This window comes from Pseudopipra pipra, chromosome 23, assembly GCF_036250125.1.
Source record: "Pseudopipra pipra isolate bDixPip1 chromosome 23, bDixPip1.hap1, whole genome shotgun sequence".
Taxonomy (NCBI): domain Eukaryota; kingdom Metazoa; phylum Chordata; class Aves; order Passeriformes; family Pipridae; genus Pseudopipra; species Pseudopipra pipra.
Window position 1 is genome coordinate 3883906 of NC_087571.1, and position 27891 is coordinate 3911796.

A 27891-nucleotide genomic window follows, 5' to 3' on the forward strand; every position below is an offset into this window, starting at 1 on the left:
TTGGCTCAACTCTAGTATAAATTACCATTTCATTACACAGGTGGGAGATCACTGAAAATTAGATAAGAATCAGCTCCACTCTCAGGGTTATTAATATTCTTGCAATGCCTCAGGGAACCAAAGGAGAACAGGGATGTGCACAGGCTTGTAGGAAGCAAGAATTACATTTTTTGCTCTGTTTGAAGAGGCAGGACAAAGGAGTGGGAGGAAGAAGGGGTCACTAACCCTGTCTCCATGGCAAGGTCTGTAAATCTCTTGAGAGAAGTGGGGTAATTTAGGAGGAGAAGGGTAATTTAGGAGGGATCTACCACCCCTCCCTCACAGGGAAGCTGCTCTTTGGCTTCAGTCATCAGAGGAATTCTGGCTCCAGCACCACAAGGTCACACTTGCAGCTGCAGTTTTGTCCTCAGCCCTCTCCAGTGCCACCAGCAAAGTGTGCTCAGACTGCCCTGCTGTCATGGGCATATTGCAAACCCTGGTGCCATGTGGAGCCCCAGCATCCTGCTGCTGCACGGGGATTTATTTCTGTTTAAAGAAGCAAGTGTAATTTTAGCTGCCCTACTTTGGCTGTGACCAAGGGGAAGGATCTGAAGGATCTGAGTCTGAGGAAATGCTGAGTGCTGAGGCTCGTGTCTTTGTGGGGCTGGGCTCCTCTAATCACAGCACTCTTTGGCCACCAAATGGTTTTCTGTCTGTGCACAGAGAGGCTCAGAATTCAGGGACAAGGATGGGGGGGCGTGGGAGAACACTGGAAATAATTTTGACTTGATAATTTATGGTTTTGATGACATAAAGCCAGGCAGCTTGACAAAAGAATATTGGGGAGGCAAAGGAAGATTGTGAAAGTCAAGGCAGGAGCATATTTTGCATAAGGTGACTGTCACCCTGCTGGTAATAACAGTGTATTCCAAAGGCACCCACCCTGCTGATGGCTCCCATTTCATCCCATGCCCCAGATTTCCTGCCTTGCCTTTTTCCTCAGCTGCAGCAGCTGAAGGAGAAAAGGTTTCCTTTGAAAGAGGGAAAAATTGCTGGGGAAGGTGAAGGGACTTTGTAAAGCTCCTGGAAACGTCAAAATCCCATTTGTTCAGGGCACCCAATTCATTTTTTATTGCCTTGCACTTTATCTTTCTCTTGGCTGAGTGTGTGGGAGGAAGACAGCAAAGCTTCCTGGGTAAGATCTCCACAGGATCCTGGAATGGTTTGGGTTGGAAGGGAGCTCAAAGCTCATCCAGTGCCACCCCCTGCCATGGGCAGGGACACCTTCCACTAGCCCAGGTTGCTCCAAGCCCTGTCCAACCTGGCTTTGGACACTTCCAGGGATGGGGCAGCCACAGCTTCTCTGGGAATTCCATCCCAGTCCCTCACCATCCTTGCAGGGAAGATTCCTTCCCAATATCCCATCTAACCCTGCCCTCTGGCAGTGGGAAGCCATTCCCTGTGTCCTGTCCCTCCATCCCTTGTCCCCAGTCCCTCTCCAGCTCTCCTGGAGCCCCTTTAGGCACTGGAAGGGGGTCTCAGGTGTCCCTGGAGCCTTCTGTCACCCCCAGCTCTCCCAGCCTGTCCCCACAGCAGAGCAGCTCCAGCCCTCAGAGCATCCTCAGGATCCAACAGGTCCACTTGACCCTCTTGTGCTTAAACTGGAAGGACCTCGAGGCAGAAGAGTCGCACCCCAAAATTTCCACCTCGTCCTTGTGTTTCTACATCCCTCTAACCCCTCTCCAGCCCACTCTCCACCCTCACAGGGAAGAATTCCTTCCTAATATCCAATCCAAACCTCCCCTCCTTCAGCTCAGACCCCTTTTCTGAGGAGGACTTACCAACCAGCCTCGCCTGCGTGCAGCCCAGCACGGTGATGGGAGCGTCCTTCTCGTAATCCCTGAACCCACCACTCCTCTGAGGTAAATTGTGAGGCATGTTCAGGTTGCTGCGCATGTACCTTCCTGGAGGGAAAGGTTCCAAGCTGGAATTAGTTCCTTCAGAGACACACAGAAGCATCACACCTTCTTCTGCCCTCTTCCACCACCCACATCCTGCGGGCACTGCCCAGCCCTGGCTCTTGAGCAGTTTTCCCCATGCAAAAACCACCAGGAACCTCCCAAACTGAAGTGGTTCAAAAGCAGCAAAGGACGCTGCTGATGCTTTTATAAAAGTTATCTTTAGGACAGTTTACTCCATGGGAAAACAATTTCTGTCCCACAACAAAAGAAACCCCGAAGGTCACACTCTTCCAGGAGGTCGAAATGTCAGAGCTCTTCTGCCAGAAGTTAGAAAGAAGGCAGTTGTGAAATCATCCCTTGGCTGCAAGATATTGCTTATGTTTTAAATATAAAAAAGACTTTTGGGACAAATTTCTGATCAGTTCTAACACCAACAGAGCCTGGAGTTAAAGTTTGTTAGCTATACTCTGAAACTCCAGCATATTACTGGGTTGAAAACACCAAAAGCCACCCTGAACTGTACTTTCAGTGGGGTTATTTTCACTTAGCACTGCAAGCCAGCTGTGCAAAATAAATTCCTGATGGCAGTAAGTGTTTTCACTGAACACTGATTACTAACATCATGACTACATTTGTTCTTTGGCCACGTAACTACAGCATAATCACTCCTGCAACAGCTTCCCAAATATTAGCAAACAAACATTTCCTCCCTGGCTTGTGTTTCTGCTTCTGACTGCAGCCCTGCCACCACAGAAAGCATCAATTTGTGTTAGGAAATCACAGCTTCTATGTAGGATTTGCCCCTCTCCTTCCTCCCTCTGGGAGACCCCAGAGCAGACTCACCTTTGGCATCGAAACACTGGGACAACCAGTACTTCCCAAAAACCACATCCATCCTTTCCCCGTGCCTGCAGACAAACAGGCAGCGTTTCTGAGGCCCTGGCTGGCTGGTGATCCTCAGGGGCTGGAAGGGAAATCACAGGGGGTTTGACCTTCATCAGAGTGCAAAGGGTTGGCTGAGCTCTGGGAGTCAAGACCAGGCACTTCTTGCTTTACCCACTACAGGAAAGCCTTCTGTATTTATGATTTTTATGCATTTCTGGAACTCTTTATGAATTTTATAATATTGGTAAATTTATGGTGGTATAAAAGTGCTGGAGGGAGCAGAGGATGGGGCCCTGCCACCCTCTCTTAAGAGCCAGTTTGGGGACAGCAGTGTCTTCAATGTCTGTGGTTAATTGTGTCATTCAGAAGCTTGCAGAGAACTTTACCTTGTAACTGTGGGGAAAAGAGACCAGGGGATAAGTTTTTGGGGAAAAGCCAGTGGCTGGCAGCTTGTCCCTAAGGCTGTGTGGATTTAGGGGTGTGGGGGTCCCCACCTGCACGTTCTGGCAGATGATGGTGAGTGGTCCTGCATCCCCAGGTCCTTGGTCTTCCTGCTGTCTTCTCTCCAGAGCTCCATCAGTGAAGCCTTGAAGGGATGGGGAGGATGTAGTATTCAGGATTGAGTAGGACCTGCCAAAACCAGAAAGGTGTTGTTGGCTTTGGGAATGCTTTTTGTGCCCAGGCATTTCTGCAGTTTTCAGGAGCTGAGGAGAATTCCTGTTGTAATGTTATTGTATTATTATTATTTGTGTTTTATTATTATTTGTGATCTACACACGTGAAGAGACAAATTCCACCTCAACAGGCTGTTTCCTTGGAAACAGTTTAGGGAACAACAGTTCCCAAACTTTGGTCTGTGAGGCTCTGAATATTCTCATGGAAGTGCCACAACCTTCCTCACCACCACAGGATGCTCCCTACCATCATCTGGGGATCAGCTGCATGTCACTGACTGTGGTCTTGTGGACCAAAATTTGGGGACTAAAGCCTGCAGGGAGCTTTCCCTCACCTTTGCAGCACAAGCTGTTGCTGGGGCTCAGCCCTGCCTCTCCCCCTGGGCACAAAACAGCTCCTACCCCCTGGTAGGGACCTGGCACTATCAGCTTGGGTGGTTGTGTCTACATTTTTCAGTGCTGATTATTCTGTTTCTCACCTCCATGGGAATTTATTCTCACCAGTACTCCCAGTTAAGTGCAGCCAAATGGATGGAATAGGTCCCACTCTGCCTCAAGGGGTTTATCTAATGATGGTGCCTCTGAATAAAGCCCAGACATGCAAGGACTTTGACCAAAACCCTTGGGACTAAACCCTGACAGGCAATTACAGAAGCTGCAGTGCCTCTCTGCTGACTCAGCACATGGGGTGGGTTACCTTTGCTTAGTCATTAAAAAAAATCCCCATTATCAGATAATGTACGTGGTCATTTGCTTTGACAGAAATAGTTGCTAGTGATTGCACTTTTCAGTGCCTTAAATATGTCAGCACTTGCTTCCTGATGGCATTTAGTTAGGATAAAATCTCAGAGGGGCTCCACAGCTGTTGAAATAACACTGAGTGCCTCTGCCAGAGGAACAAAAATAGGTCACCTGCGTTTTTGTTAAGAGCTGATTTGTGAGGTCACACCATTTGCACCAGTTCAAAGGAGAAAAAAAGCCACCTTGTTGGTCCTGATAGTTTCTCCAGCCTCCTGCCCTCACTTCAGACCCGACCTTCTAGTTTATTTTAACTGTGTTTGCTTTATTCATGGTGAGTTTTCCCAACAAGGGCTGGCCCTGCTCCAGGGAACTTTTCCTCTCAGGCAAAGGTTCAACACAGATCCATCCTCCCTGACCCCAAAACTTGGTATCTCAATATGAGAAGAATCTCAATTTCTTAGCCAGACCCATCTCTACTGCTGCACAAAGTGAATCTTCTTCCAGCTTCCAGCCCCTCATCCTGTCTCAGCCCTTTCCTGCTTTGCCCATGTGACAGTTTTTTAAGGACACTGCCTGGAGAACACTAAGGATTTTTTGGTTACCCCTCTTCCCTTTGCCCCCAGGAGCTGCCACACAATTTCTGAGACTTTCTTTCTCTCTAAGCCCTTATTCCAAGGCACCTATTTATAGATGGGAATGATGATGAGGCAAAGGCACCCTATGTTGCTGCGTCTGGAGAAGAGCCACCAGCTTGTCTTCTACCTCTTTCATGCTGCTGGAAAACAGAAACCACTGAAGCTATTTCAGCTTAGTCATCCTCTAAGCACAGGTCATTGTTTGGAAGCTTTTCCCAAAGGGGAAAAAAGAGGCAAAGAGAGGCTGAAGGCAGAGAACAACATCCACTGTGTTCTGGATGCTGCCTCGTCCTCACTGCTCTCTCAGGGGTATCTCTGTGACCCTGGAGGAAAAGGCCCCTTGGAGAGTGGGGATGGTTCAAGCAGAGGATGGAGAAAGGGTCTCTGCCACAGCTGGTCCTCAGCTCTGGGTGGGAAAAGACCCCTCTGCCACATCCCTCATCATTATCCAGAGGAGAGGGATCGCTGTGGAAAATGAACCAGCCCTTGTTGCAGAACAGGAGGAAGAAAGGGTGGGGAAAAAACCTCCTCGGGTCCAAATATAGCTGGAAAAATTAGGGCTGTTTTCCCTCCCCTGGCACTTGTGCCAAGTCTGATTTCTCAGGGTTATTAAAGGGGCAGGGAATGGCTTTGGCATCTCACGAAGAGCTGAAATAGCCTGTGGTGGAACATCCACAGCACTCCTGTCCAGTCTGGGGCAGAGGAGGTGACTATTTCTGGCTTTGCTGGGAATGAAAAAGCAGTGCAGGGAACCACCCTACCATGAGTGCCGTGGTAGGCTGTCCTTAGTTTGCTGTATGGCTTTGACCACATGACATTCCATTACCTGATATTCCCTGTGGGAAGCCCCTGTGTAAAACGAGACCGTTTCTGGGTGTGTCACAATGGTTTTGGTAAATGCTCCACATTTCATGCTCCAATTCCTGATTTATAGCCTTCAGTGGTAACAAGGGAAGGGGCATTTCCTTTCTTTGCTTGCCTGGAGGCAGAGGTGCTGGAGTTAGAGAACATTTGGCTTCCCTTTTAGTTGCTGCTGCTGCAACAGTAATTCTTGCTCATGCTACTCCCTGGGCATCAAAACTCTTGCAGGCACTGTAAGAATAAAAGGCAGGCTCCACTAGAGCAGAATGTGCAGTGTGAGTGGACCTGAGAGTATTTTTTCTTAGGAGAAGGAAGGGTGGTCTTGCTGGATTGCAGATTGGAGGGTCTGGATTGAGTCCTGCCTTCACACAGACAGTGCAGGCAGAGGGGCAGCAGGCAGGATGTGCCTCTCCCCTCTCCTTACATACAAACTATTCCCTGTGCTCCAGGTTTGTCAAAGGCATTTGGCTGCTTAGATATCAACCCACTCCTCAAGCACTACTTTTTTTGTCACTGTTTAGCTAATTCCCACCAAAATCAAGAGGCATAAGGCATAATCTCATTCAAAAGGTGAGGGCTGCCTTCTCACTGAAGCCTTCTGAAAAATCTTGCTTAAGTATCTTAAGAAATGTTGTTGATCCCAAGCCCTTTTCCACAGAAGATGTCTCTTCCCAAATTAATGCTCAGATTTAAACCTTCCTAATCCTGGTCCCACCACAGAGATGTCTCCCCAGCAGTGTCTGCAGCAGCCATCTGCTCCAGCAGTGATCCTGTGAGTGATAAATAGCTGCTGGAACATCTCAGCTAAAAAAGTCACACTGTCCTCTAACCCCATGCCCAGGGGCAGCATCTGCTCTTCTTGGCTCAGGAGATGGGGCTTGGTGTGCCAGTTCCTTTCCCCCAGGGACCTGCTCAGCAGCACTGAGGAAGTGATTCTGCCCCTGGACTCAGTGCTGGTGAGGCCACCCCTGGAGTGCTGTGTCCAGTTCTGGGCCCCTCAGTTCAGGAAGGATATTGAGGTCCTGGAGCAGGTGCAGAGAAGAGCAACAAGGCTGGGGAAGGGACTGGAGCACAAGTGCTGTGAGGAGAGGCTGAGGGAGCTGGGGGGGCTCAGCCTGGAGAAGAGGAGCTCAGGGGAGACCTCCTCACTCTCTACAACTCCCTGACAGGAGGGGGGAGCCAGGGGGGGTTGGTCTCTTTTCCCAGGCAACCATCAGCAAGACAAGAGGGCTGGGTCTTCAGCTGTGCCAGGGGAGGGTTAGGTTGGATATTAGGAAGAATTTCTTTCCAGAGAGGGTGCTCAGCCATTGGAATGGGCTGCCCAGGGAAGGGGTGGATTCTCCATCCCTGGAGGTTTTTAAGAAGAGACTGGATATGGCATCAGTGCCATGGGCTGGGAACCACGGCGGGGTTGGATCAAGGGTTGGACTTGATGATCTGGGAGGTCCCTTCCAACCCAGCTGATTCTGTGATTCTATAATTCTATGATTCTCAGCAGCCCTGGGAGACTGCTCACCTACCCAGGTGAAATCCCAGCTGCTGAGCCCCTTTTCCCAGCCCTGGGGAGTGGACTGAGCAGGTTTTTACCTACCCATGGAACACCCAGGTGCCGCATTCGTCCGCCTTGGTGATGTAGTTCTCGGGCAGCAGCCCCGAGCAGCCGGTTGCCAGGGAAATGCCGTAAATCCAGCCCTCACTTGTGCTGGTTTGTTCCACTGGGGACATGAAGATGAAATCCCCCGGGACCAGCTCCAGTTCATCGTCGTTCTGGGGGGTGTAGGGGTAGATCACCTGCAGAGTCTGGGGGAGAAACAGAAGCACAAACGAATGAGAGGGTTGTTAAGGGAAGGGAACCTCTGGCAGAGTGGGGCAGGAGCAGCCCCACCCCTTTAACCTCAGCAAGGTGTGAACAGCTCTCCTTGTGCTCTATCCAGGAAAGCTTCCCTTCAGGGAATTCCTGCTGCTTCCCCCTCTTTGCTGTTGGAAGGCTTTTCTAGGTATTTGCTCCTTCTTCCCTCTTTGATTCCAGTGGCATCTTTGACAACCAGGAGGGGAAGGGGGGGGATGATTTTTTAAATTGAGCAAAATCATGACTGTGTGCTTAGACCTGTCTAAAATGGAACTGAGTTCTTGTTGGGACCTGGAATTTAGACAGCCCTAGTGGTCAGTCACCATTTTTGATTTACCTACACATGTTTGATCTGAAAAGGCAGTTCTTGTTGCTGTTGCTTTTGAATTCAGGGCAGAGACACTGTTGGGAGGGCAACAGGTTTGAATCTGTGACCTCCTGCTCTCAAAGCTGTTCATGGGAATGCACAGGAAAAAACACAGGTGATGAGAAATTGTGGCCACATTGTTTTCTTTGTATTTCCTGACACGAGCAGGATTAAGTTAAAAGGTGGGAGAAAGATGAGTGAGTGTAGTTCTGTGATCTTCACTTGAGCATGAGGAATCCACATGTATTAAATGTCTACCATTAAATTTCCTTGGGAATGGCTACAAGAGTCCCCAGTTTAAAAGGGGAACAGATGTATTCTTGTCTCCTGGCCACGAATAACTTCTGGATGGTTGCAGAAAAGAAGGAAACCCCTCATGTGCTGAGCAGCTCTGCTCTCCTGGTGGTGTCAGCCCTCACCAGTCCTTCTAGACTTTGTGTGGCATCTTCAAAGGAAGGTGGAAACAAGTCACTGTCACCTGATGCCACATGGCCCAGACTTTCTCAGGTGGCTGCCTGAAGTGAGATATGCAAAGCTGGAGCTGGGTTTCAGCAGCAACTGCCTTTGCCAGCAGCAGGAGTGGTGACGGTGTGAAGCTTCTGAAGGTCACAAGGATGCTCTGGATAGGGAAGGAGGCTGTCACACAGCCTGGGCTGGCTCAGAGAGATGTCAGCTCTCCAGGAGCCTTGGCATTTGTGTGAAAAATTGCTTTTTCCCCAGTCTGCCACAGGTTTTGTGTGTCTGGTTCTGGGCAATGCACCTCGGTGGGGTTGATCACCCCAACCTTAGGAGCTGAGTTAAACACCCGAGCTGAGCAAGCACCCTCTGGAAGTTCCCTCCTCCAGACACTGATTCATCCTGAGATAGGCATCTCAGATGGGTCAGATGTCTCCTGTTCTGGAGGTGCCTGTTTCTCTGCACTGAGCCTCAGACTACGGGTCTAACTCTGGTATTTACAGTGAGGTCAGATGAATCTCATGTTTGGTTTCTCAATGCCCAAGATCCCAATCTGTGAAACGGAATTAATACTGTTTTTCTGTGTGTTACGTGGAAAACAACATTATTAAGGAAACTATCATAAGGGACTTAAATACTGCAGTTACAGAATCCACATGAGTAATTGAAATATATGAGGGTAAATGTTTCTTACATGATGGAACTGAGTGCTGTGGTTAATAATAAAGTCAAGACTGTACAGCAGAACTGGATACTGGTCAGGTTAAAATACTGGTCTGGTTCTGGAGAGATCAGACCAGTTTATGTTGAGCTCAGAGGAGAGTCATTATTAGAATTAATTACTCCAGCAGGACACTGTTGCTGCAAGAAGCAAGGGATGAGGGGGGTGAAACAGCAAGTCTGGACAGCAGGAGTAAAAAGAAAAAAGAAAGGCAGTAAGGACTGTTTGTTAAGATGACTGGTTAGTTTGGGGTGGTTTTTTTTCTGAGACAAGCTCCAAACTTTACCTCGTGGTTGACGAAGCGAATGTCTCGGGAGAAGATCGCGGCCACCCAGTCACAGCCCAGCTTGACATCAATGTTCTGGGCCAGCTTCTCCAGCGTGGGCAGGTGGCTGCTCTGGAAGTGATAGGCCAGTGTCACGTGGAGCTGCTTCTTGTGGGGCTCCACGTGAACATCTGCAAGGAGAAGACGTGGGTGAGCAACCCCTGGCTGTGAGATGGGAGGTGAGACGTGCTGGGAGGGCAAATGTCACCTCTGCCAGCAGCTGGGAGATGAGGGGCTTTGAGAGACAGTCAGGAGGAACAAACTGCAGGGCAGTTTGAACAGGCTCTGAGGAAGTCAAATGTGAGTTCTCTGCATTGCACCTTGGACCAAATTATTAGAGGTTTGTGGTCTGGTTCAGCCCTGAGTCACCCCAGGGTGGGAGACGAGGCTTCCCTGCCCAACTGCCAAACAACTTGTTTCTGGGTGGTGTGATAACAGTTATTGCCATTCACTGCCAAAAAAAGACACTTTTCCAGGTAACTGGTAGGCTTTCATGAGCAGCTGAGGATCTCTCCAAAATAAGCAAGTTAAGAAGCACAGTTTTTCCTCTCCCTCCTTTGTTCTCTCTGCTACACCAGCAATCACAAATCCATGGAATTTACAGGTTCATGCAAGGTGATTAAATGTTTTCCCTTGGGCATTAGTTGGATTACCAGTTTAGCCACTGAGGGTGTGAGGTATTCCCAGATTGTGGAAACAGACACTGATATAATAATGACTCAAAATGATCCTGCAGAAAAAAAAAAACCAAAAACCTGCATTAGGAAAAGATTCCAGGAAGCAGAAAGGTGAAGGTGTATGGAATATTGGGACTCTTCCAGTAGATGTGGAAATCATAGGATACATTGTTTGCATGTAATTTATTCTTGCTTATTCAACCAAAAATTGCTATTAAATTTGACTGATTATTCAGTCAAAATTGCAGCTATTCAGAGACTTGGCTCCAAGTGCCAGCCAGGGGTAGCTTTGCAAGCTCATCCATCTTTTTTTCTTACTTTTCTTTGCTGATCAAAAAAAAAAAAATGTTTTGAAAAAGCCCCAGAGGCTTTAATGTGATAACCTGCCCAAGCTGTGGGGGCTGCAATGCAGCAACTGCCTTCCCCAAAAAGAACCAGTTCGGTCTGAATTGGAGCAGTCACAGGGGCAGAAGTTTGTAGGAAGCTGTAGGTGCTTCCTTCTTCTGGGTCAGTGGTTTTTTTTGGGGTAAGAATTGCCCCTATGACTGTGCTGGTTTGGAGGGTGTGTCTGGAGAACACTCTGGAGGGGAACATTTGTCCCTCTCTCACGTGGCTGCAGCGTCCTTGGACCTGCCCAATGTCTCTGTGCCTGTCACTGCCTAAAAATGTGCATTTTTAAGGATAACATTCCTTCCCTCTTCCAAAGGGAAGGAAAATTCTAGGTCATTGTTGAGTGAAAGCAAAGAATTTCAGAGGTGTGGTGAACCCACAGCACATCTGGATCTCTCCTCTGAACCAGGGGCAGAGACTTGTAGCTGTTCTGGATGGTTATGAGATGCCTGTCTAGCAGGGAAACACCCCAGGGATGCAGAATTTGCTCTATCTTGATGCATTTAAGCTCCAGATTAAGCCTGTGACAGTGAAAGGCTAAACCAGTTGTGCTGTGACTAGTCCAGGCTGAGCCCTCCAGTGATGGAGGGTGGGAGGATTAGTCAGGGAGCTGTTCCAGTGCTCCCATGATGTTCTGAGTTTGGGGGTCACTGGAGGACACCCAAAGAGCCTATTCAGCAGTGGGAGCACGGGGTGCTCTGGGTACTTCCCCCTCCACAAGCAGCAGAGGAGCAGACAACAGAGTCAGAGGTTTGAAAAGGTTCTCCCCTGGGTTGCCAGGGGTCTTGGCAGAGTCCTCTTCACACCTCAGAAATGCAGTGACAAAACAAGCACGGCCTTGAAATGGTCAAGGGAAGTTCTGTGGTGGTGGCTTGAGGCAGGGAGAGGAGCAGGAAACACTCAGCAGACAGAGAGAAAGGTTGAGGAACCACCAAATGTCAACTTCCCTTTCAGGAGATAACACTCGAGATTGAGGTGATCTTTGAGCTGAAAACACTGAAACCCAAAGCACCTGCTGGGGTGTTCCTCTCCAGGCTTTCAGTTTTCACTTAAAAATCACCCACTGCCTTTATGAGCTTTGTTCCTTCGTGGCATCCAAAGTGAAAAAGCCCCAAATGCTGGAGCTCTTTGCAGCTCCAGCACAGCCACTCACCTGCTTTCGAAGCCGCCTCCGCAGCAAAGTCTGCAGCAAACTTCTTGAGCACCTCAGCACTCTCCTCCTTGACGAAAAGCCCGATGAAGTTGGAGGATGTGTAGAGCTCCAGGGGCAGGGGGGCGGGGAATTTGCATTTCCAGCGCATCACGGTGGCCTGCAGGGCTTCTGTGAGAGCATCCACCTTGCTGTCCTCACACTGCCGAGGCAAGGACAGGCACTTGTCAGGCAGGGGAAGGAAAGGAGTGGGTGGGTGGGTGTGAATGGCCTACCTTGGCTATAACACAGTGAGAAAAAGCACGGGGGGGGGGGCACAGAAAAATCCCAGTTTAGAAATCCCCTGCCCCTCCCTCGTCCTCAAAGTGGGATCAGCTATCCCCAAGTGACCTTCCCAACCTCCCCCCTCATCCATTCTCGTGTTAACCATCACTTGGGATGATGAGAATTTGGTCCTCTGCTGCTGCTCTTGGCTGAAAACAACAGCTTAAAACCCAATTACCTCCTCAACAAGCCCAGGCATCAGCAAACCCCCCCCCAGCTCCCCAAACCCTGGTGCAGGGAGCGAGGGAAGCGTGCAGAGCTCCATCCTGAGCCTGGCCAGGGCTGCCCAGGAATTCATGCACAAAGGCAGAGAGGGAGCTGGGCTTTACCATGAAGAACTGGCACAGGGTGATATGTGGGAAAATGTTGTGAGCTTTGTTCTTCCCACAGATCTGCTTCGACTGCTGCCAGAAGTCAGAGAGCTTCTGAGCCAGGGGGCCCGTGGGGCGCAGGTACAGGACGTACTCCCGGGGCAGGGGGTCGTCCAGGAACGGGTCACCCACGTGGGAGAAGAGCCTGGGAGGGAGAAACAACCGTTAGACTGTCAGATAATGGCATATTTTCTCCCAGCAAAACCAGCTTTCCCTCGTCCTCGCTCTTGTTCATTGTCCTTCCATGGGAAGAATCCCCTCTGGCAGGTCAGGCAGGGCTGCACTGTCTCCCTCCCACAGCCCATCTCCACTCAGCAACACAGAAAATCAGGGTTTGGTTTCAGGCTGACACTCTGAAGATCTAACCTGGGTCACTGCTTCTGCCTTCCTGCCTTTTCAGAGTGCAAAACACAGGGGGGAGAGCACTGGAAATGGCTCAGCATCTTTGAAAAGGCAGCTCTCAGCTTTCTGTTCATCAGCTGCAGATAGTGGGGGGGTTCTTTCTCTCATCTGTTTCTGGTTTTACTCGAGACCACAAACTCTCTCAGACAAGGCTCGTTGCTGGATTGCTTATTTACAGCACTTAAATGGCATTCCACTAATTCTGCAGGTGCTTCTCAGATAATGCCCCTGTTTTACACTCCCCATTCTAATGGCTAAAATCTTAAATTCCCTAATTTTCTTTTACTTTTTAACATTTATTCATACCAACCAGTCGCATGCTGCTTGAACACTTCTTCCCCCTGTCGATGCCAGTGCTTTTTGTCTGAGGAGAGAGCAAAATAAAGAGCATTTTAGTGTTGCTGGGTCATGTGGCTCCTGTCACAGACATTCCTTGGACCTTCCCTGTGGGAAGGGCTGTAACAGTGTGTTTGGAAACCTGTGGGATACCCTTTCCAGGCTGATTCTCTCAGCCCTGGGGCTTTTTTTTTTTTTTTTTTTGGTTGTGCCACCTGCCAAATTGCTGCAAACTGTTTAAAGGGCAAAGTCTTTCAGCCAGGGCAAAGTATGAGACACGGACCTCTGGGCTTTCCCTGCTTCCCCAGTTTTATGGACAGTGAAACACCAGATATTGGCATTCAGTGACCTCTTTGCTGGTCATTTCACCATGAAAACCCAAAGGTTTGGGTCTGAAAGTGCAGACGTTGCACTGAGGACAAGAAAAATTCAACTGCCACGAGAGGGCACAAACCAGAGATTTTCAAGGTTAGAACAGTTCCCTTCAGCCCTTGCTACACGGACAGAGCTCTTCTGCTTTTTTTCCCCCCCTTCAAGACACCTCTAAATCTCTTTTCACTCCAGCTGGGAAGAGCCAGGTCTCCTGCTCTGCAAGTTTTCCAGTTGCAGGGCAGATTTAACACAGTGCTGTTTAACTCCTGGACGTGGAATTGTGCTTTCCAAATGCTCGACAGCAGCACTGAAATGCAGCTGGGGATCAGGGAGGAACTCAGAATCCACATGGCAGAAATGCTGAGGGGAAAAATGATGAGTGGAGGAGGCAGAAAAGGATAGAAACGTTGGGGTGGTGGGGTAGCAAACAAGCTTTCAGTTGGGTAAGGGCAAAATTCCCCGTGAATGGGTGATTTTAAGGCTTCTTGCTTAAGTGAAGAAGGGCAGAGTCCAGGTGGGTCTGAGATCAGGGCAGTTTGGACCCTCCAGCACTTGTTGGTGTGTGACTGTGCTTCTGTCTCTCTTTCTGTCTGCAGCAATAACTCTCCAAAGCACCCTGATAACCATGCAGAATGTTCATGCCATGTCACCCACCAGTCCTAGACATGTGCTGTTGACTCAGCTGTGTTTCAGCTCTGCCCTTGCCTTCCCCACCCCTTGAATATACATATTTTTGCTCGTTTTGAGAGCAAGAGGAAGGCAGAAAGATAAGGCTGCTGCTGTAAAAAAAAAAAAAAAAAAAGGGGGGGGGGCCTGTGTTGCAAATGTGTGATTATGAAAATACTTCCTCCTCAAGGGTTTTGCTGCCCTTATCTGCCAGGGTTCCCTTGAGGGCACCTGCCTTCTGAAGGACAGATCTTGGGTGGTGAACACTGGAGGTTGGGGTGTTCATCTTGCTGCCCCTGCCTCAGCTGGGCTATGCAAAGCAGCCACTGCTTTGCTTTGAAAAGTAGCTCAGGGAAAGAGCAAAAAAAAAAAAACCCAAAAAAGCTCTTCCCAGCAACTTGCAGAGGGTGGGAACCTCTCAGGGAGGCTGGATGTTCCCTGCCCTGGTTTCTCACCCGTTTCTGTTGCGTTGCCTTTGCTCAGCTCACCTCCCCTCTTGCCTGGGTTGCTCTTTGCAACACAGGGAAATGTGTTTGAAGCGTCCAAACCATCCCTCTGCAACGTGGCTGTGTCAAACCCAGGGCAGGGAATTCCAGCTGCCCTCCCAGTAAAGCTCTGGTTTGGAAATGAGCAGTCCCTGCTGTTGCCAAGCAGGCTCTCCCTCGGGATTCCCTCTCCCCAGATCCCCAGCATGGATTTCTGGAGGAGCCATCCAAAATCCAGCAGGACAGACAGTCCTGCCACCCACCCTTGTGACTTGTTCCCTTAATGAACTGATGTTTCCTTGGAACAAATCACACAGTGGGAGCTCTGCTGGAATAAACTGCAGCTCCTGCAGTGCTTGGGGACCACAAAGGGCATCACAGAACATCAGGCTGGACCCTCAGATGTTTGTTCATCCCTGATTTCCAAAGCTGCCTCTTTCATCCACAGGGACAACAAACTCCCTTTTCAATTTAATTTTCAGTGTGAGCAGGAAATGCTGCAGAAAGCAAGCAAAAACCAAAGTATATTTTTATCCCAGGACCTGAAACTAAGATGCTCTTCTCTTTTTTGTCCTTATTTTTTAATTTAGAGCAGGGAATGGTGATGGTGACTGATGGCCTCTCCATCCCTCCCCTGCAGCCAGAACTTGGAGAGGGCTCATCTTCCACCTCCCAGGCTGAGATTAACTTTTTATAAGTTGAATACTCAAAACTAGTCACAGCTTATACAAAACTGGCCTGGTTTTCACAACTGCTGAGTGCAGTGGGAGCTGGGAGACATATTCTGCTCCTGAGAAAATCAGGTCACTTAATTAGGTGACTGGGGGCTCAGATTTACTCATGCTGGGTAGCAAATGTTGGCTGTAGCATTGGAGCAAGTGATAAAAAAAGTGGGTTTGTGACTCAGATGAACCAGAAAAAAAAAAGAAAAAGGGAGAAAATAACTTAATATAAATATTAATATTTAATATTTATATTGTTTTATTTAATAATAAAAATATTGCTGGGGAGCACATCCCAGCTAAACAGTTGACCCCTTGGCACAGAACATTCCATCAAATTGGTGTTGCTGCCCTGGTTTCCATGTTAATGTGTGAGTGGTGCCCATGTTAACCCCAACCCACTGGAGGGGAGAGCACAGAGCTCTGTGTGCTGCACAGCTTAACTCCTCACCCTTGAAGGAGTTTTGGCTTCCTGCAATTTCAGGGTAGGAAATAAAAAAAAAAAAAAAAGGCACAGGGGAATGTCAATTCAGCTAGGAAATATATATATCAATAAACAGAAAGTATAATGGCCAAATCCCATGTACTTCAGAGGAAATGGCTGTAAAGGGGAATGATGCATTAACCAGAAAGAGATCCTTCAGTCTCAGAAGCACCCACAGAAACCCTCCCTCTGCTCAGTGCTCAGCTTTCTGATTTTAGTCCAGCACTTTAAAAAGGGCTCAGCTTTATTCAAGCCCAGTTTAAAAAAGGAAGGTGTGTGTGGCTGCCAGAGGCAATGAAATACTGCGTGGGAAAGTTAATGCAAACAGGGAATTAAAAGTTAATGCAAACAGTGCAAGAGCAAGGGATGAGAGGGAACTAATTTTTAAGATATTTCTGTATCTGCATTATATTTTATCACCAAAAAAGTATGCAAACTTCAGGGGGTCGATGCCCCCAGCAGGGATTTCCTTTGGCTCTTCCTTTACTTTGCCAAGCAGAGACTCCAGTTCTGCCCTGGGCAGAGCTGAGCTTTGTGTCTTTAAGGAGGACCTTGTTCTGCTGTGAGTTGCTGCTCTCAGAGGCAGCAGAAAATGCCAACATCTCTACCTCAGACCCACCTACAAACTGCCTGCAGAGGCACCAGGGGATTTGTGAATGAGCAATGGAAGGATGGAGGCAGCCTGTGAAAAAAAAAAAAAAGGGAATGACTAAATCTTCCCTTTCATTCTCAAGCCCAGACAAACTTCTTACCCAGGAACAAAAACCCCTTGGAGGGATGAATTCATCATCTTCAGTAGCCCTGAATCTCTGGCCCATAAAATATTTAGCTGTGTAAATACTGATTTTTTTTTTGGAAATGGCATTAAACATGATGGAATACTTGGCTCTCCTCGTTAGGTTCTGTTCAAAGGCCTGCCTGACATGATAAGATAGGAATTACAGATCATAATTTATGCCAAGGGAGTTTGAAAGAAGGATGCTGTCACACAGAGCTTTTTTCTTACAAATATAAAATAGGCACCTTTTATTTTTGCTTGTTTGTGTGTATAAAATATGTATTTACGTAAATATGTACTTAAATAGGTATATGGATCTATTTAAAGCTTGACTTTTTCTGTCTTTGTTGGTTTATGGTAAAAGAATAGACAGCAAAATGCTTGTTGGCTCCAGGGAATGGGAAAAAAATAGGGATTTTCTAGATGTGTCAGTCCAGGTACAGGTCAGAAGCTCAATATTTAACTCCTCCCTTAGCTTTTGTGTCAAGCTCAGCCATGGTGTGAGAGGTCCTGAATTCAAACCCAGCAATACCTCCAGGGAAGCTGTTCTAAATTCTTCATAAACAGTAAAAATTCCCAGATTTTTCTGTGTGTGTTTGTTTCCAAATTGTTTCCAAACTGCCCATCTAAGTGACCTTTACAGACTCCTGAGTTTTTGCAGTTTTCCTCAATTGTTTGTGCCACTATCAGTGCAAGAACAGAAACGTGGCTATTTTAGGCTTTCGGTCAACAATTGCACGTTGAAAAAAAGTTCTGCCAGTGAAATTTTTGTCCATCTCATGACCTGACTGGGGAAAGACACCCGAATTCCAAAGAGCTGACTGAATTCCATAGTTTTCCTCCCCATAAAAATGGCCCCAGTGAGGTGTCCTTCCCAAAGGGTTTTCAGTGTGGGCTGTGCCCCTCGGAATTCTCCATGTGCAGGATTCACTTGGTCACCAAAAAATCATGTGATACCATTTCTGTTCTTATTTGGGTGACCTTCCTTCTATAAATAGGGACAGCACAGGAAGATATCACCAGGGATCCAGTTCCTGTTTAGGGCAGGGGGTTGGGTATGTTCCTTTTCTGCAGGGGAAAAAAAAAACCCCAACCAAACCCTGTGTGTTTTTGTGAGACAAACAATTCTAATGCAAGTGTGTGGCAGGATAATTAATTTTTCTCCCTTCACTGAGCTTTGCTGGATCCTTAGAGCACCAGCTCTGGTTCTCCTTCTGTTGTTCTCATGCTTGATGATGGACATAAAGCCCTTCTCATCTTTACACTGAGTGCCTCTAATTGCAGCTCTACCCCAAGATCCCCTTTGGAACAGCCCTTTCTGTACCACATCCCTAATTTAGGCCAGGCCTATGAGCTGTGGAAAGACCCAGGTCTTGCCTGAAATACAGGAACTTTCAGAGGGGGCTGGGGAAGTGTCTGAGTGCAAGATCTCAAACTGGGCCGTGTCCTGGAGGTCATGTCAATGTTGTGGGAGGTGCTGGGGAGGGGTTCCCTTCCTCCTCCTTCCCAAGTTTATTCCCAGCTAGTGGATATCAAACTCTGGTAACAGGAAAGAGAGAAATAGGAAATGTAATCACACACTGCTGTGTCTTCCTAGCCTCCATAATTTAAATATTCATTTTTTTTCGGGCACAGCCCAGCTGGCAAACTGCAGCCACGGGATGATGATGATGATGATGATGATGGTTTTTAAGTGCAAACAGTGAGGGCCTGGGTGTGCCTCTGGTTTCCATGTTTGTTTTTGACAGTTATGTAAGACTCTGAAGGCGGATTTCTTTCCCCCCCTCCTTCTTTAGCACATGTGCACTAAGTCATCCCCCTAATCCTGTGCTCAGCCAGCCTGTTAAAGCAGAGGGAGAGGGAAGTACAGGCTCGTAAAAAGTGTTTGGGATAAAAGCAGGAATGTAGCAGCCATTTAACGTTTTTTAAAGAGATACACAGTTTAAAGAGGAAGCAGGATATTATTTTCCTTAAAACAATAACAGCCCAGCTTTTATGAGACGTGGGCTTAGATGGCCAAGTCCTGAGCTCACAGTTGTCACTCCACGTCCCTGTGGGATGGAGGAGGAACAAGATGCAGGTATTTGGGCTGATTTGGGTTGATCACACCCCATCAAAATTCCTCTGTCCTTTTAATTTCCCCTTCATATGCAAAACCCTTTACTTTTGCTTATTATTGCTTATAAACATGATATCAGTTTTCTTTTTAATTTTTTGCTGTTGATTCCATTTGTTGCCTGGCTTTCTACTTCACTTCCTTAAGCTTTTCTCCCTGTGTGCTGATCTAGAAATGTATTGCCCAAACACAGAGCAGCAGTGTCTGAAAATAACAGGAGTCCTGAGGCTGGAAATTTAAGAGAACCATGCCTCACAATTCCCTAATAAAACCATAAAAGTTGGCAGCACCTCAGCTGGCTGGTTCAGAAAGCTCCAAAACTGTCATGCAGGGCAATCACTGGAAAATGAGGTCAGGGTTAAGGGAAGATGGGGAATAAATGGTGCTGTTAAAGGGTTTGGAGAATTCTGACCATTAGCAACACAGTCCAACAAATAAATTCAAATGGAAGGTGGATATAACTGGAGCACATTGATCTTGTCCCCTTCAGCCCCCTGAATGCTGCAGAATGGCCACGATTTATTCCTGCAGGGAGCAGGAGCTTCCATCCCAACACCATTAATACATCTTTAGCTAACCAGGAAGACAATGTCTTTGTGAGGAGCCAAGTTAGAGGTTTAAGTAGGCTCGAATGTACCATCTGGAGGCCCAGTGATAGCCAGAAAAGGAAGCAGTTGTCACGCTGATTGCAAATAAATAAGTCCCTGGCAGTGCTGGAGACAAACACGGCGCTTTCTTCTTTCTAACTGCTCTTCTTCCTACACAGGGGCGGGCTGGGACGGGACAGAGATTTGCTGCAGCTGTGTTTTTGGGATCTTATCCCTCTTTCTCTGCTCGTGGGTGGGTTTGGGGCAGTGTGGAGCTGCCACACGAGCGGGAGGCAGGGCACAGGAGTGGTGGTTGTCCCGCTGCCCCTCCATCTGTCACCTCGTGTGGCACAGCCCCTCTGCAGGGCCCAGCACGGCTCTGCCACCCAGAACCAGAGAGCCACAGGGATGGATCACACCCCACACCCCCCAGTTTGGTGTCTGATGTCACACAGGTGCTGTGCCAAGCCTGGCTTAAAGCTCCCTGGAGGGACAGGAGCTGCTTTGCTGTCCCCGAGTCCTTAAGGCAGCCCCACTTCACTCCTCTGCAAGTAGGACTTTTTACTATCATGTAGATCTTTAGGAAGGAGAAAAAAAAAAAAAAAGAAAAGCCACAACTAGCACTTTAAAGTGTCAGTGTTAACATTTTCCAGCTCCTTGGGGTTTCAAAACAGGAAGTTTGGGGGCGGTGCAGTTGCACAATTTGCCAGAGAGCTGCTGTTCTGTGAAGCTGGTGATGCTGGGCTGTACCAGGAACTTGAGCCCTGGTGGCCACCAAGGCCCTCACTTTCTGGGACCCCTTCTCAGTGAGTTTTGATGTGCTGCTCTTGTTAGTAGGAGCCTTGTTTTAGCTCCTCAGTGGAGAGCTGACCTGTTCTCCAGAGGCACAGCAAAGCCCAGAGCTGAGGGGGAATTTCCCCAGCCTGGCAGAGGTAACACAGCCCAAAGCCAACGTGGTGATGCTTAAGCCTGAAAACAAAGCATTGAGCTGCTTGGTTTGGATCTTGTGATGAAACCTGTGATGCAAAACTTCCTTCTAGGTCAGAGTCCAGGTCTTTGTATCGTGCACATCCTCAGAGGGAGAGCTGGAGTGTTTGTCTGCACCTGCTCTGCTGGACAGGGATGGGATTTGGATTGTATTGTCCATTAAGGTCCAAACAACAGATACCCCCAAAGTTTGTTCAGAGGGTGAAACATCAGGTTGGGTCCTGCAGAGCCAAATCACAGAATCACAGATTGGTTTGGGTTGGAAGGGACATAAAAGATCATCTTGTTCCACCCCCTGCCATGGGCAGGGACACCTTCCACTAGCCCAGGTTGCTCCAAGCCCTGTCCAACCTGGCCTTGGACACTTCCAGGGATGGGGCAGCCACAGCTTCTTTGGGAATTCCATTCCAACCCTCACAGGGAGGAACTTCTTCCATAAACCCATTCACTGGTTCAGTCCCTTTCATCTAGTAGAGGAAGTATCTTGTATTTGCCAAAGACAGATGAGCTAAAACACCCTTCTCAAAAAGCTTAATCTGGTATTCTTTGCACAATTTTTGCATTATCTCCTGCATTTGGAAGAGCCTGTGTTCATTCTGACCCCTTGTTTTCTTCTCAGTGATTTTCTCTTCTCTGTGGGCACTGTCTCTCTACCCTGAGGGATCCTCCAGGTTGTGTGTGCCAGTGGCCTCACAACTTTGCTGAAAAGGCAAACCCCAGGGATGGAAAATGGGAAGTGGATGCCCAGGGAGGAGCCAACCACGATCTCACACCCAAAATAGGCTCAAGCAAAGCAACAAGAAGGAAGTCTAAGAAATTAAGGAAGGTGGAAGGAAGAAGGGTGGGGTGCTGAAAGAGTTGGGTTAAAGGCAAAAAGAGAGACTCAAAATAGCCTCCTGCTCTAGACAGCTCTGTTCAGGAAATTTTTGAAGCCCTGCTGTTTTCAATAATACACATATTTCACAGTATTCCAAATAAGTATTCTTGGCTTAGTGTTTCTTGCCATCCAGGTAAGACCAGGTTATGTCAGTATTTGTTATGTCAAAATTCATATGGGAGAACCCCAAAGTGCTGCAGGAAAAGGGGGAAAGGAGGGTTAAAGCAGCAGCTGATGAGGCACATTTGCCACTGACTCAAGGCTAAAACACCTCCCTGAAGAGTCTTGGGAGTGGGAGTCCCGTGGTACTCAAAGCTCCATTTTGGGGTGAGAAAACACACACACAGTTCTCAGTCTCTTGCCTCAGAGACTCTGAGGTGTGTGGTTAAAGCAGCCAGCGAAAGATCAAGTCAAAGTTTCCATCAGGGGAAAGAGAAAACAAGTTAGTTTGCAAGCTCTGCTCTGAATTTCAACTTGGGTGTCTCTATTTCAGAGCACTTTGTAGTCCTTGGGTGATACAAGTGATGGAAGCCATAAAAATGCACAATACAATTATTTTGCTGTTCCAACAATGATAAGCCATAAACTCATGGCCAGACTTTAAACTTTAATACCAGATTACATGTTAAAAATGACCTTGTGGTGTCTGGCTCAATAATCTGGAGTTTGTACACGAGGTCTAGCCAAGAGACTCCAAAAGGTTTAAATCCTTACTAGAGAAGGGTTAAAAAAAAAAAGCCATATCAAAAATAAATATGTTTGAAGTCTAAAAGGGAACAGGAAATGAAGAACTGTGATAAACTGAGAAACAATGAGATAAAGAAGGATCTTAATAATGTAATGAGAAAACTTTACCACAGACTGGGAATATTTCCTTGCCTACTTTCCTGATTTTGTTATGGCCTGTCAGCTCTGACTGTGGAGTCTTTATTCCTGGAGCTGATCATATTCCTGCAGAATATGTAAGTGAATTACAAAAAAAAGGAAGACTTTAATGAGACCTGGATTTAGTAATTATCCCTACACCAAAGAGTACTTCTGCATCTATTTAACTTCAAGCATGTACTTACAGACTTCACTGAGGCAGAAGCACACGCCAGCTGCTCTTATGCAAAGCATGTGCTGAAAGGTTATTGCAAATCAGGGCTTTGGGTCTATTCTTCCTTCCAGCAGCATTTCTAAGGGCTTTAAAACAAGTGTTTGAGGTGATAAAAGGAACTTTGTTCAGCCTGCTGAAAACCTGGGGGGATCTGGTGCTGCTAAGTAACAAATGGATGTGTATTTGCTGGAGTATTTGCTCCCCAAAAGCCCCCAAAGCAGCACTACCTGAGCAAAGGTCTGTCACAACCCTCAGCACCTGCACAGTCCTGCTCCATCCCCTCACCACGGGATTTTCCTTGACCCCATTCATAGCTTTTAATTTAATTTAAGCACAAACCTAGCAGGTATCACGATGCACTGTTTGCTCCAGTGCTTAGTTCTCGTGTCTGTGGAGGAATAACTTCACCTTCCTGTGCTCTTTTGTATTTTCACTTGTAAAACACTCCTGCAGCTGCAGCATCTCCAGTACCTGGCACAAAGCATGTCAGAGACCTCAGCAGGGCACAACCACAGCACAGACCATAAAATACCAGCTCAGCAGGATCCCTCAACCATTCCAGTCCCTTCTGAGCCACCTGGGTAAACACAAGGCTTAAAAAGTGCTCAGCACACGGTTCCATCCCACCACAAGGGATGGGAATTCCCAGGGGATGAGCCCAGCTGAGATCCTGCCAACTTCCCAGCCCTGACCATAAAGGTGCTGGGCTCCAACTCCGTGTTTCCACATCCAGAATCGATGGGATGTGGGTCCTGTGCTCTAGTTAAGTCTCCTTCCTTCCCTTTCTCTCATCATTACCCTTTGAATTTCTGACACCTAAAAGGTGGGAGCAATGGAGTGGGAATAAGTAAGGAGATAGTTCTCACTCCTTTTGCCTGAGGAAGGCCTGAGGATCAGAGACACAATCTGGCCTGTCTCTGACTCTCTCCTTGTATTCTTGGCCAATACACCTCCTGATGTTTTGTGACTGCTTGGCCATCCAAATAGTGGGAGATCTGGGGCTTTATTTAAGTTTTTAATTAAGTCAAGTCCTTAGCTGAGACTTTTGACCATAGGGATTCTCAGATGAGATGTGTTGGGAGTAAGAAGTGGTTCTTCCCACGGTTTTTCCCTCCCCGGTCCCCAAAAACAGCCAACACCTCATCTTAGCACCTCACACTGGCAGGGTTGTGTAGGAGGCCTGGTCTCAGATGCTTCCCTTGCAGACCTTGTTATCCAGAATGATCTTTTCAGGCAGGTATTGTCAGACAGACACACAGGAGCATCACCTCATTCCCACAGCCTCCCTCTCCCCCACGCTGAGAGCGAAGTGCTGCTGTGGGGGTGTGTTTCTAAAATTACTCAGGATGAAAATCTTTTACAACTGAGCCCCATCTTCTCTGGTTTTTTTTTTTTTATGTGTGTCTGGTACCTTGAAAGCATCCTAAGAACTGTTTTGGGTTTGTTTTTTGCTGTTAAATGCAGGAGGAGTAGTGGTAATATCGCAGCCTTTCTTGCCGTGGGATGGAAGTCACTGAGCCAGTGATCCAGTGACACTTCCAGCCAGGCAGGATTAGCAAGTGGTACCCAGGAATAACACCTTGTACTGTTGGTACAGCAAGACCCCTCTCTGCACCTGTCAGAGTGGGATCTTGGGAGAAACAACAAGGAAGAGCCATAAATCAATTCAATGCTTAGTGTGGAGAAGGATTGGTTGTAAAGTCCTCTTGGTTTTTACAGACTGGTTTGTTCTTCAGGCTCCTGTGGTTGTGGCAGAGGATCCAGACTGGTGTGAGCTTCCCCCTTGTTAATATTTAAGAGCTGCCTTGTGAAAAGTAGGCAAGAAAGGAGAATACTTGGTGTCAGTGCAGAATAATTCTTTGCAGTAAATTCCAGAGACTGATGGCAAGGCATGTATAGAAGTCATAGGATCACAGAATCATGGAATGGTTGGGATTGGAAGGGAACTTAAAGACCATCTCATTCCACTCCCTGCCATGGGCAGGGACACCTTCCACTAGCCCAGGTTGCTCCAGCCTGGCCTTGGACACTTCCAGGGCTGGGGCAGCCACAGCTTCTCTGGGCAACCTGTGCCAGGGCCTCCCCATCCTCACAGGGAACTCTTCTTCCCAGTATCCCACCTAACCCTACTCTGTCAGTGTGAAGCCATCCCCCCTTGTCCTGTCCCTCTGTGCTCTTGTAAGTCGTGCATGTGTTTTGGAAGAGGTGGGAGAGCCCTTCTGGAGTCCAGGATCCCCTTCTTCCAAGAGACAAACTCATTCCAGTGTGTTCCACAGGAGCAGAAAGCTGCAGCCCTGCTTTTCTCCCTGCAGCCAGGGTCAGGCTTGGCATCACCACACCAGGAGACAGGATGAGAGACCCTCAGACTAACACAAACCCAGAAAATACAAAATTTTAATAGGAAGGAGTTGAGGATATCCTGGGAACAACCTTTCTCTTCAGTGAGGCCTCTCTTTAGTCTGGTTCTCAAAGGAGCTGAGGTTTACAGGACTGTGCTGCATCTGTGTGTGTGTCTGTGGGTCTCACCAACCTCCCACAATAATTTCCGAGCCTACTGGTTTATTTAAACCCAGTGTGACAGAGGTGTAGAGCTATCGAGGCTATTTCATGTCTTGCAGCTTCTGTGTAATATAACAAAATAAAGAATAAAAATAAGTTTTTGGACAGCTTTAAGAGTGAACCATCTGGAAAAGGCTGGGAGGTGAGCTTTTCTCATTATTAGCCATCAGAGGATCCCCACAGAAGCAAGGCCCTAAAACATGCTGCAGTCAGAAGGAAAGCATCAGCCAGCAGACAGATGTGCACAAACCCAGCCTTTGTGAGCTGTTCTGGCACTCCCAGAGCTGGTTGTTCAAAGCCAGGGCAGGTTCAAAGGCACTACAGACACGCTCTCCACGTTTCTGTGCCGTGGATTCATCGGGGCTGTTGCTCAGACAGGGAGGACAAGGGCTCAGATCTGAGAGTGCAGGAACTGCACCAACACGAGCACTTTGATGCTGCCACAGCTGCACAGGGCTTGGGAGTGTTCTGTAGGAATTGCTGCCCTGGGAAAGCCAACAGAGCAGAATGTGTGGCTGGTAGAGGAGCTGAGGCTTTGAGAAATCCCAGCCATCCTGCAGGTAAAGGACCCTGCACTCCCCTCCAGCAGCTGCTGGGTGGTGTGTGCACAGACCCAGGAGCCAGCACAGCCCTTCCTCAGCCCTTCCCTGCTCTCTCCACAGCCCTGCTTTGCTTGGCCCTCCCAGCAATTCCACAGCCCCCCCCTGGGAAGCAGAGATAAGGAGGCTGCAGGAAATGAGAACTGGGGTGTGTGTGTGTGTGCAGGGGTCTCCCCTGTCTCCCCATGTGACAATACACGATTTCAGGCTGCAGCTGAAAACAGACCTTCCTTCAGTGCATTCCTCTTTTGTTCTGCAGTTTAACATTTAAAGCTTTATCTCTGCAAGGCACGTTGGCAAGCAGGGTGTAAATAAAGTGTGTGGAGTGGGGCTGAACCAAATATCAGAGTAAATTCCGTAGGTAGGAGACCACTGGGACCATTTTCTAAGCACAACTCTTCCCTGCCATTAAGGCTTTGGGGTGTTTAGGGATGCTAAGCCCAGTTCTGCATAGATTCCTGTGTGGAAATTACTCTCCATCCTGCAAGACAGGTAAATGTGCTCTGTGCTAAACTGCATCAAGACAAGGCTTTCAGAAGAGCTCAGCATTAGCCTAATTTTGCTCCCAATGGTATTGAATGAGGCAGAATTAGGCTGGAGCTGAGCTTCTGAAAGCTGCATCCTATCTTCCTACTGCCTAAAAATAAGGAGTCCAATTAAATCTACAGCAGCACAGAGTATGAGGGAATGTATAATTAATTAAAAAAATCAAAGGCTGTCTTGCAGTGCTGATCAGCATTTAGCAATCCTGCCACCAGCTCTCACTCTTCTCATTCTTCCTTTTTAATCAGTGATTATTGTTGTATCTCCTGACATTGTGATCACATACTCTGGTAGTATTTCAATATGACTGCGTTCCCTGGGAGCAGTAAACCTGCTCACAGGAGGAAAATGAGAAACTCCATTAAATGAGGAAGGGAAAAATTTATTACCCCTTCCAGCCCTGGCCCTGATGCCTCACTGGAGCCCTGATATTGGAGAAGGATAAAAATTTGCTCCCTGTGACAGTCAAGGCTTTCATTTCTGCAGCACAGCCCTGATGAGAAAGTAAAGGCTGAGGGATAAGAAATTGCGTGTCTAAGGTCATCTCTCAGAGCTACTGCTCTCTCTTATTGCTGTTTTCTCGTATCCAGCACTCCCAAAAATAAAAAGGGGGGTTGTTTTGGTCTACCAAGAGGGCATAAGGCAGCCACCTGTGAGCCCACGGCTTTGTCACCTCCCAAACAAGTGTTTCACACTTGTACTCTCCCAGTACAAGTGAGAAGGGAGTGAAGGGAGCTGGAGAGGATGTGCTCTTCACAGTTATCCTGGCAGGAATCCCCAGGAACTGGGCTGGATTCACAGTAAATCTGGAGTGACTCCATATGGGTCCCCAGGAGCAGAATCTGGCTGATATTTTGAGTGCCAGCTGTTAGTGGGAAACAGTAAGACAGCAGCAAAGGAGGGTTTGTGTCATCCCACTCTGGTGGCTCTTGGTGGGGTTGTGCCTGGATTTGTCCACCTTCCCTTTGCCTCGTGGAATTCCAGGTCGGATCTATTCCTTTGAGCCAAATTTCAGGTGGAAACCGTTCCCCTGAGTGGCATTTCAGGTTGAATCTGGTCCTTTGTGGCAGCAAATGTGGGCAGTTAAAGAACCTCATGATGAGTAAGGACAGACTTCTCCCTCAGGGGAAGGCTGAGGGGAAATCACCCCAAAACCCAGCAGTGGTGGCACCAATTGCTCACCCCGTGGGTCATTCCAGTGAGGTGAAGGAATCTTGTGGTGGCATCACTCCTTTTAAACACAAGCACCTGCCTCTGGGCTTGTCCTGCCCTCAGTGGAGGCACTTACAGGGCACGGTGTGGGCAGGATTTCAAACAGGGCTGGTGACTCACAGCCTGCAAGTGCCTCTTTCTCCCCCACTGCCTGCAAAAAGGGGGAGATGACCCCAGGCATCACCTCCTGCCACGTCAGGTGATGGGAAAGCACTCCTGCCCCCTCTTTTCCTCTGCCTCTTGGGGTGCTCTGCCCTTTCCTCCTGGACATTCAGGCTGTGAACTCCTGACATCAGGAGTTACCTCTGGTCCCTTCAGCAGCAACAGGGCAAAAATAACAGCACAGGACCTTCTAATTAGTACATGCAGACAGCCAAAAAATCAGCTGTGAGAGACAAACTATTCATAGTGTGGTCTCTATGCTCTGGAGGATCTTTTACCTTAAGCCATGAAAGCAGCTTTTACGTGTGACTCATAATTTCTTGATCAACTCCGGTAAAAAAGCCTGATAAAAATTATTAATAAAGGACCAGTCATCTCTAGGTTCAGTGAAATTCAGTAGGAAGTTAGATCCTGCTGTGGGTTGGTGTGGAACAGCTCAAAGAGGATGAAGAGGGATCTCAAGAGACTCATATTTGTACAAACATCAGCCCCAGGCTGCATTATAGTGGTGTGTCTGTTAAACAGAATTCTTTTCAGCC

General features: G+C 47.9%; 1 protein-coding gene across 1 annotated transcript in view; it reads right to left on the reverse strand.

The window, feature by feature from the left end:
- The window catches only part of UBASH3B (ubiquitin associated and SH3 domain containing B), a 64274-nt gene that overhangs the window by 7633 nt on the left and 28750 nt on the right, over positions 1 to 27891 (reverse strand). The window contains exons 2-9 of the mRNA XM_064634609.1: positions 13079 to 13132; positions 12325 to 12511; positions 11675 to 11873; positions 9416 to 9585; positions 7328 to 7536; positions 3320 to 3455; positions 2784 to 2904; positions 1821 to 1943 (exon numbers count right to left, since the gene is read on the reverse strand). Of these exons, the coding sequence (XP_064490679.1) occupies positions 1821 to 1943; positions 2784 to 2904; positions 3320 to 3455; positions 7328 to 7536; positions 9416 to 9585; positions 11675 to 11873; positions 12325 to 12511; positions 13079 to 13132 (1199 nt within the window). The remainder of the gene's footprint in view (positions 1 to 1820; positions 1944 to 2783; positions 2905 to 3319; positions 3456 to 7327; positions 7537 to 9415; positions 9586 to 11674; positions 11874 to 12324; positions 12512 to 13078; positions 13133 to 27891) is intronic.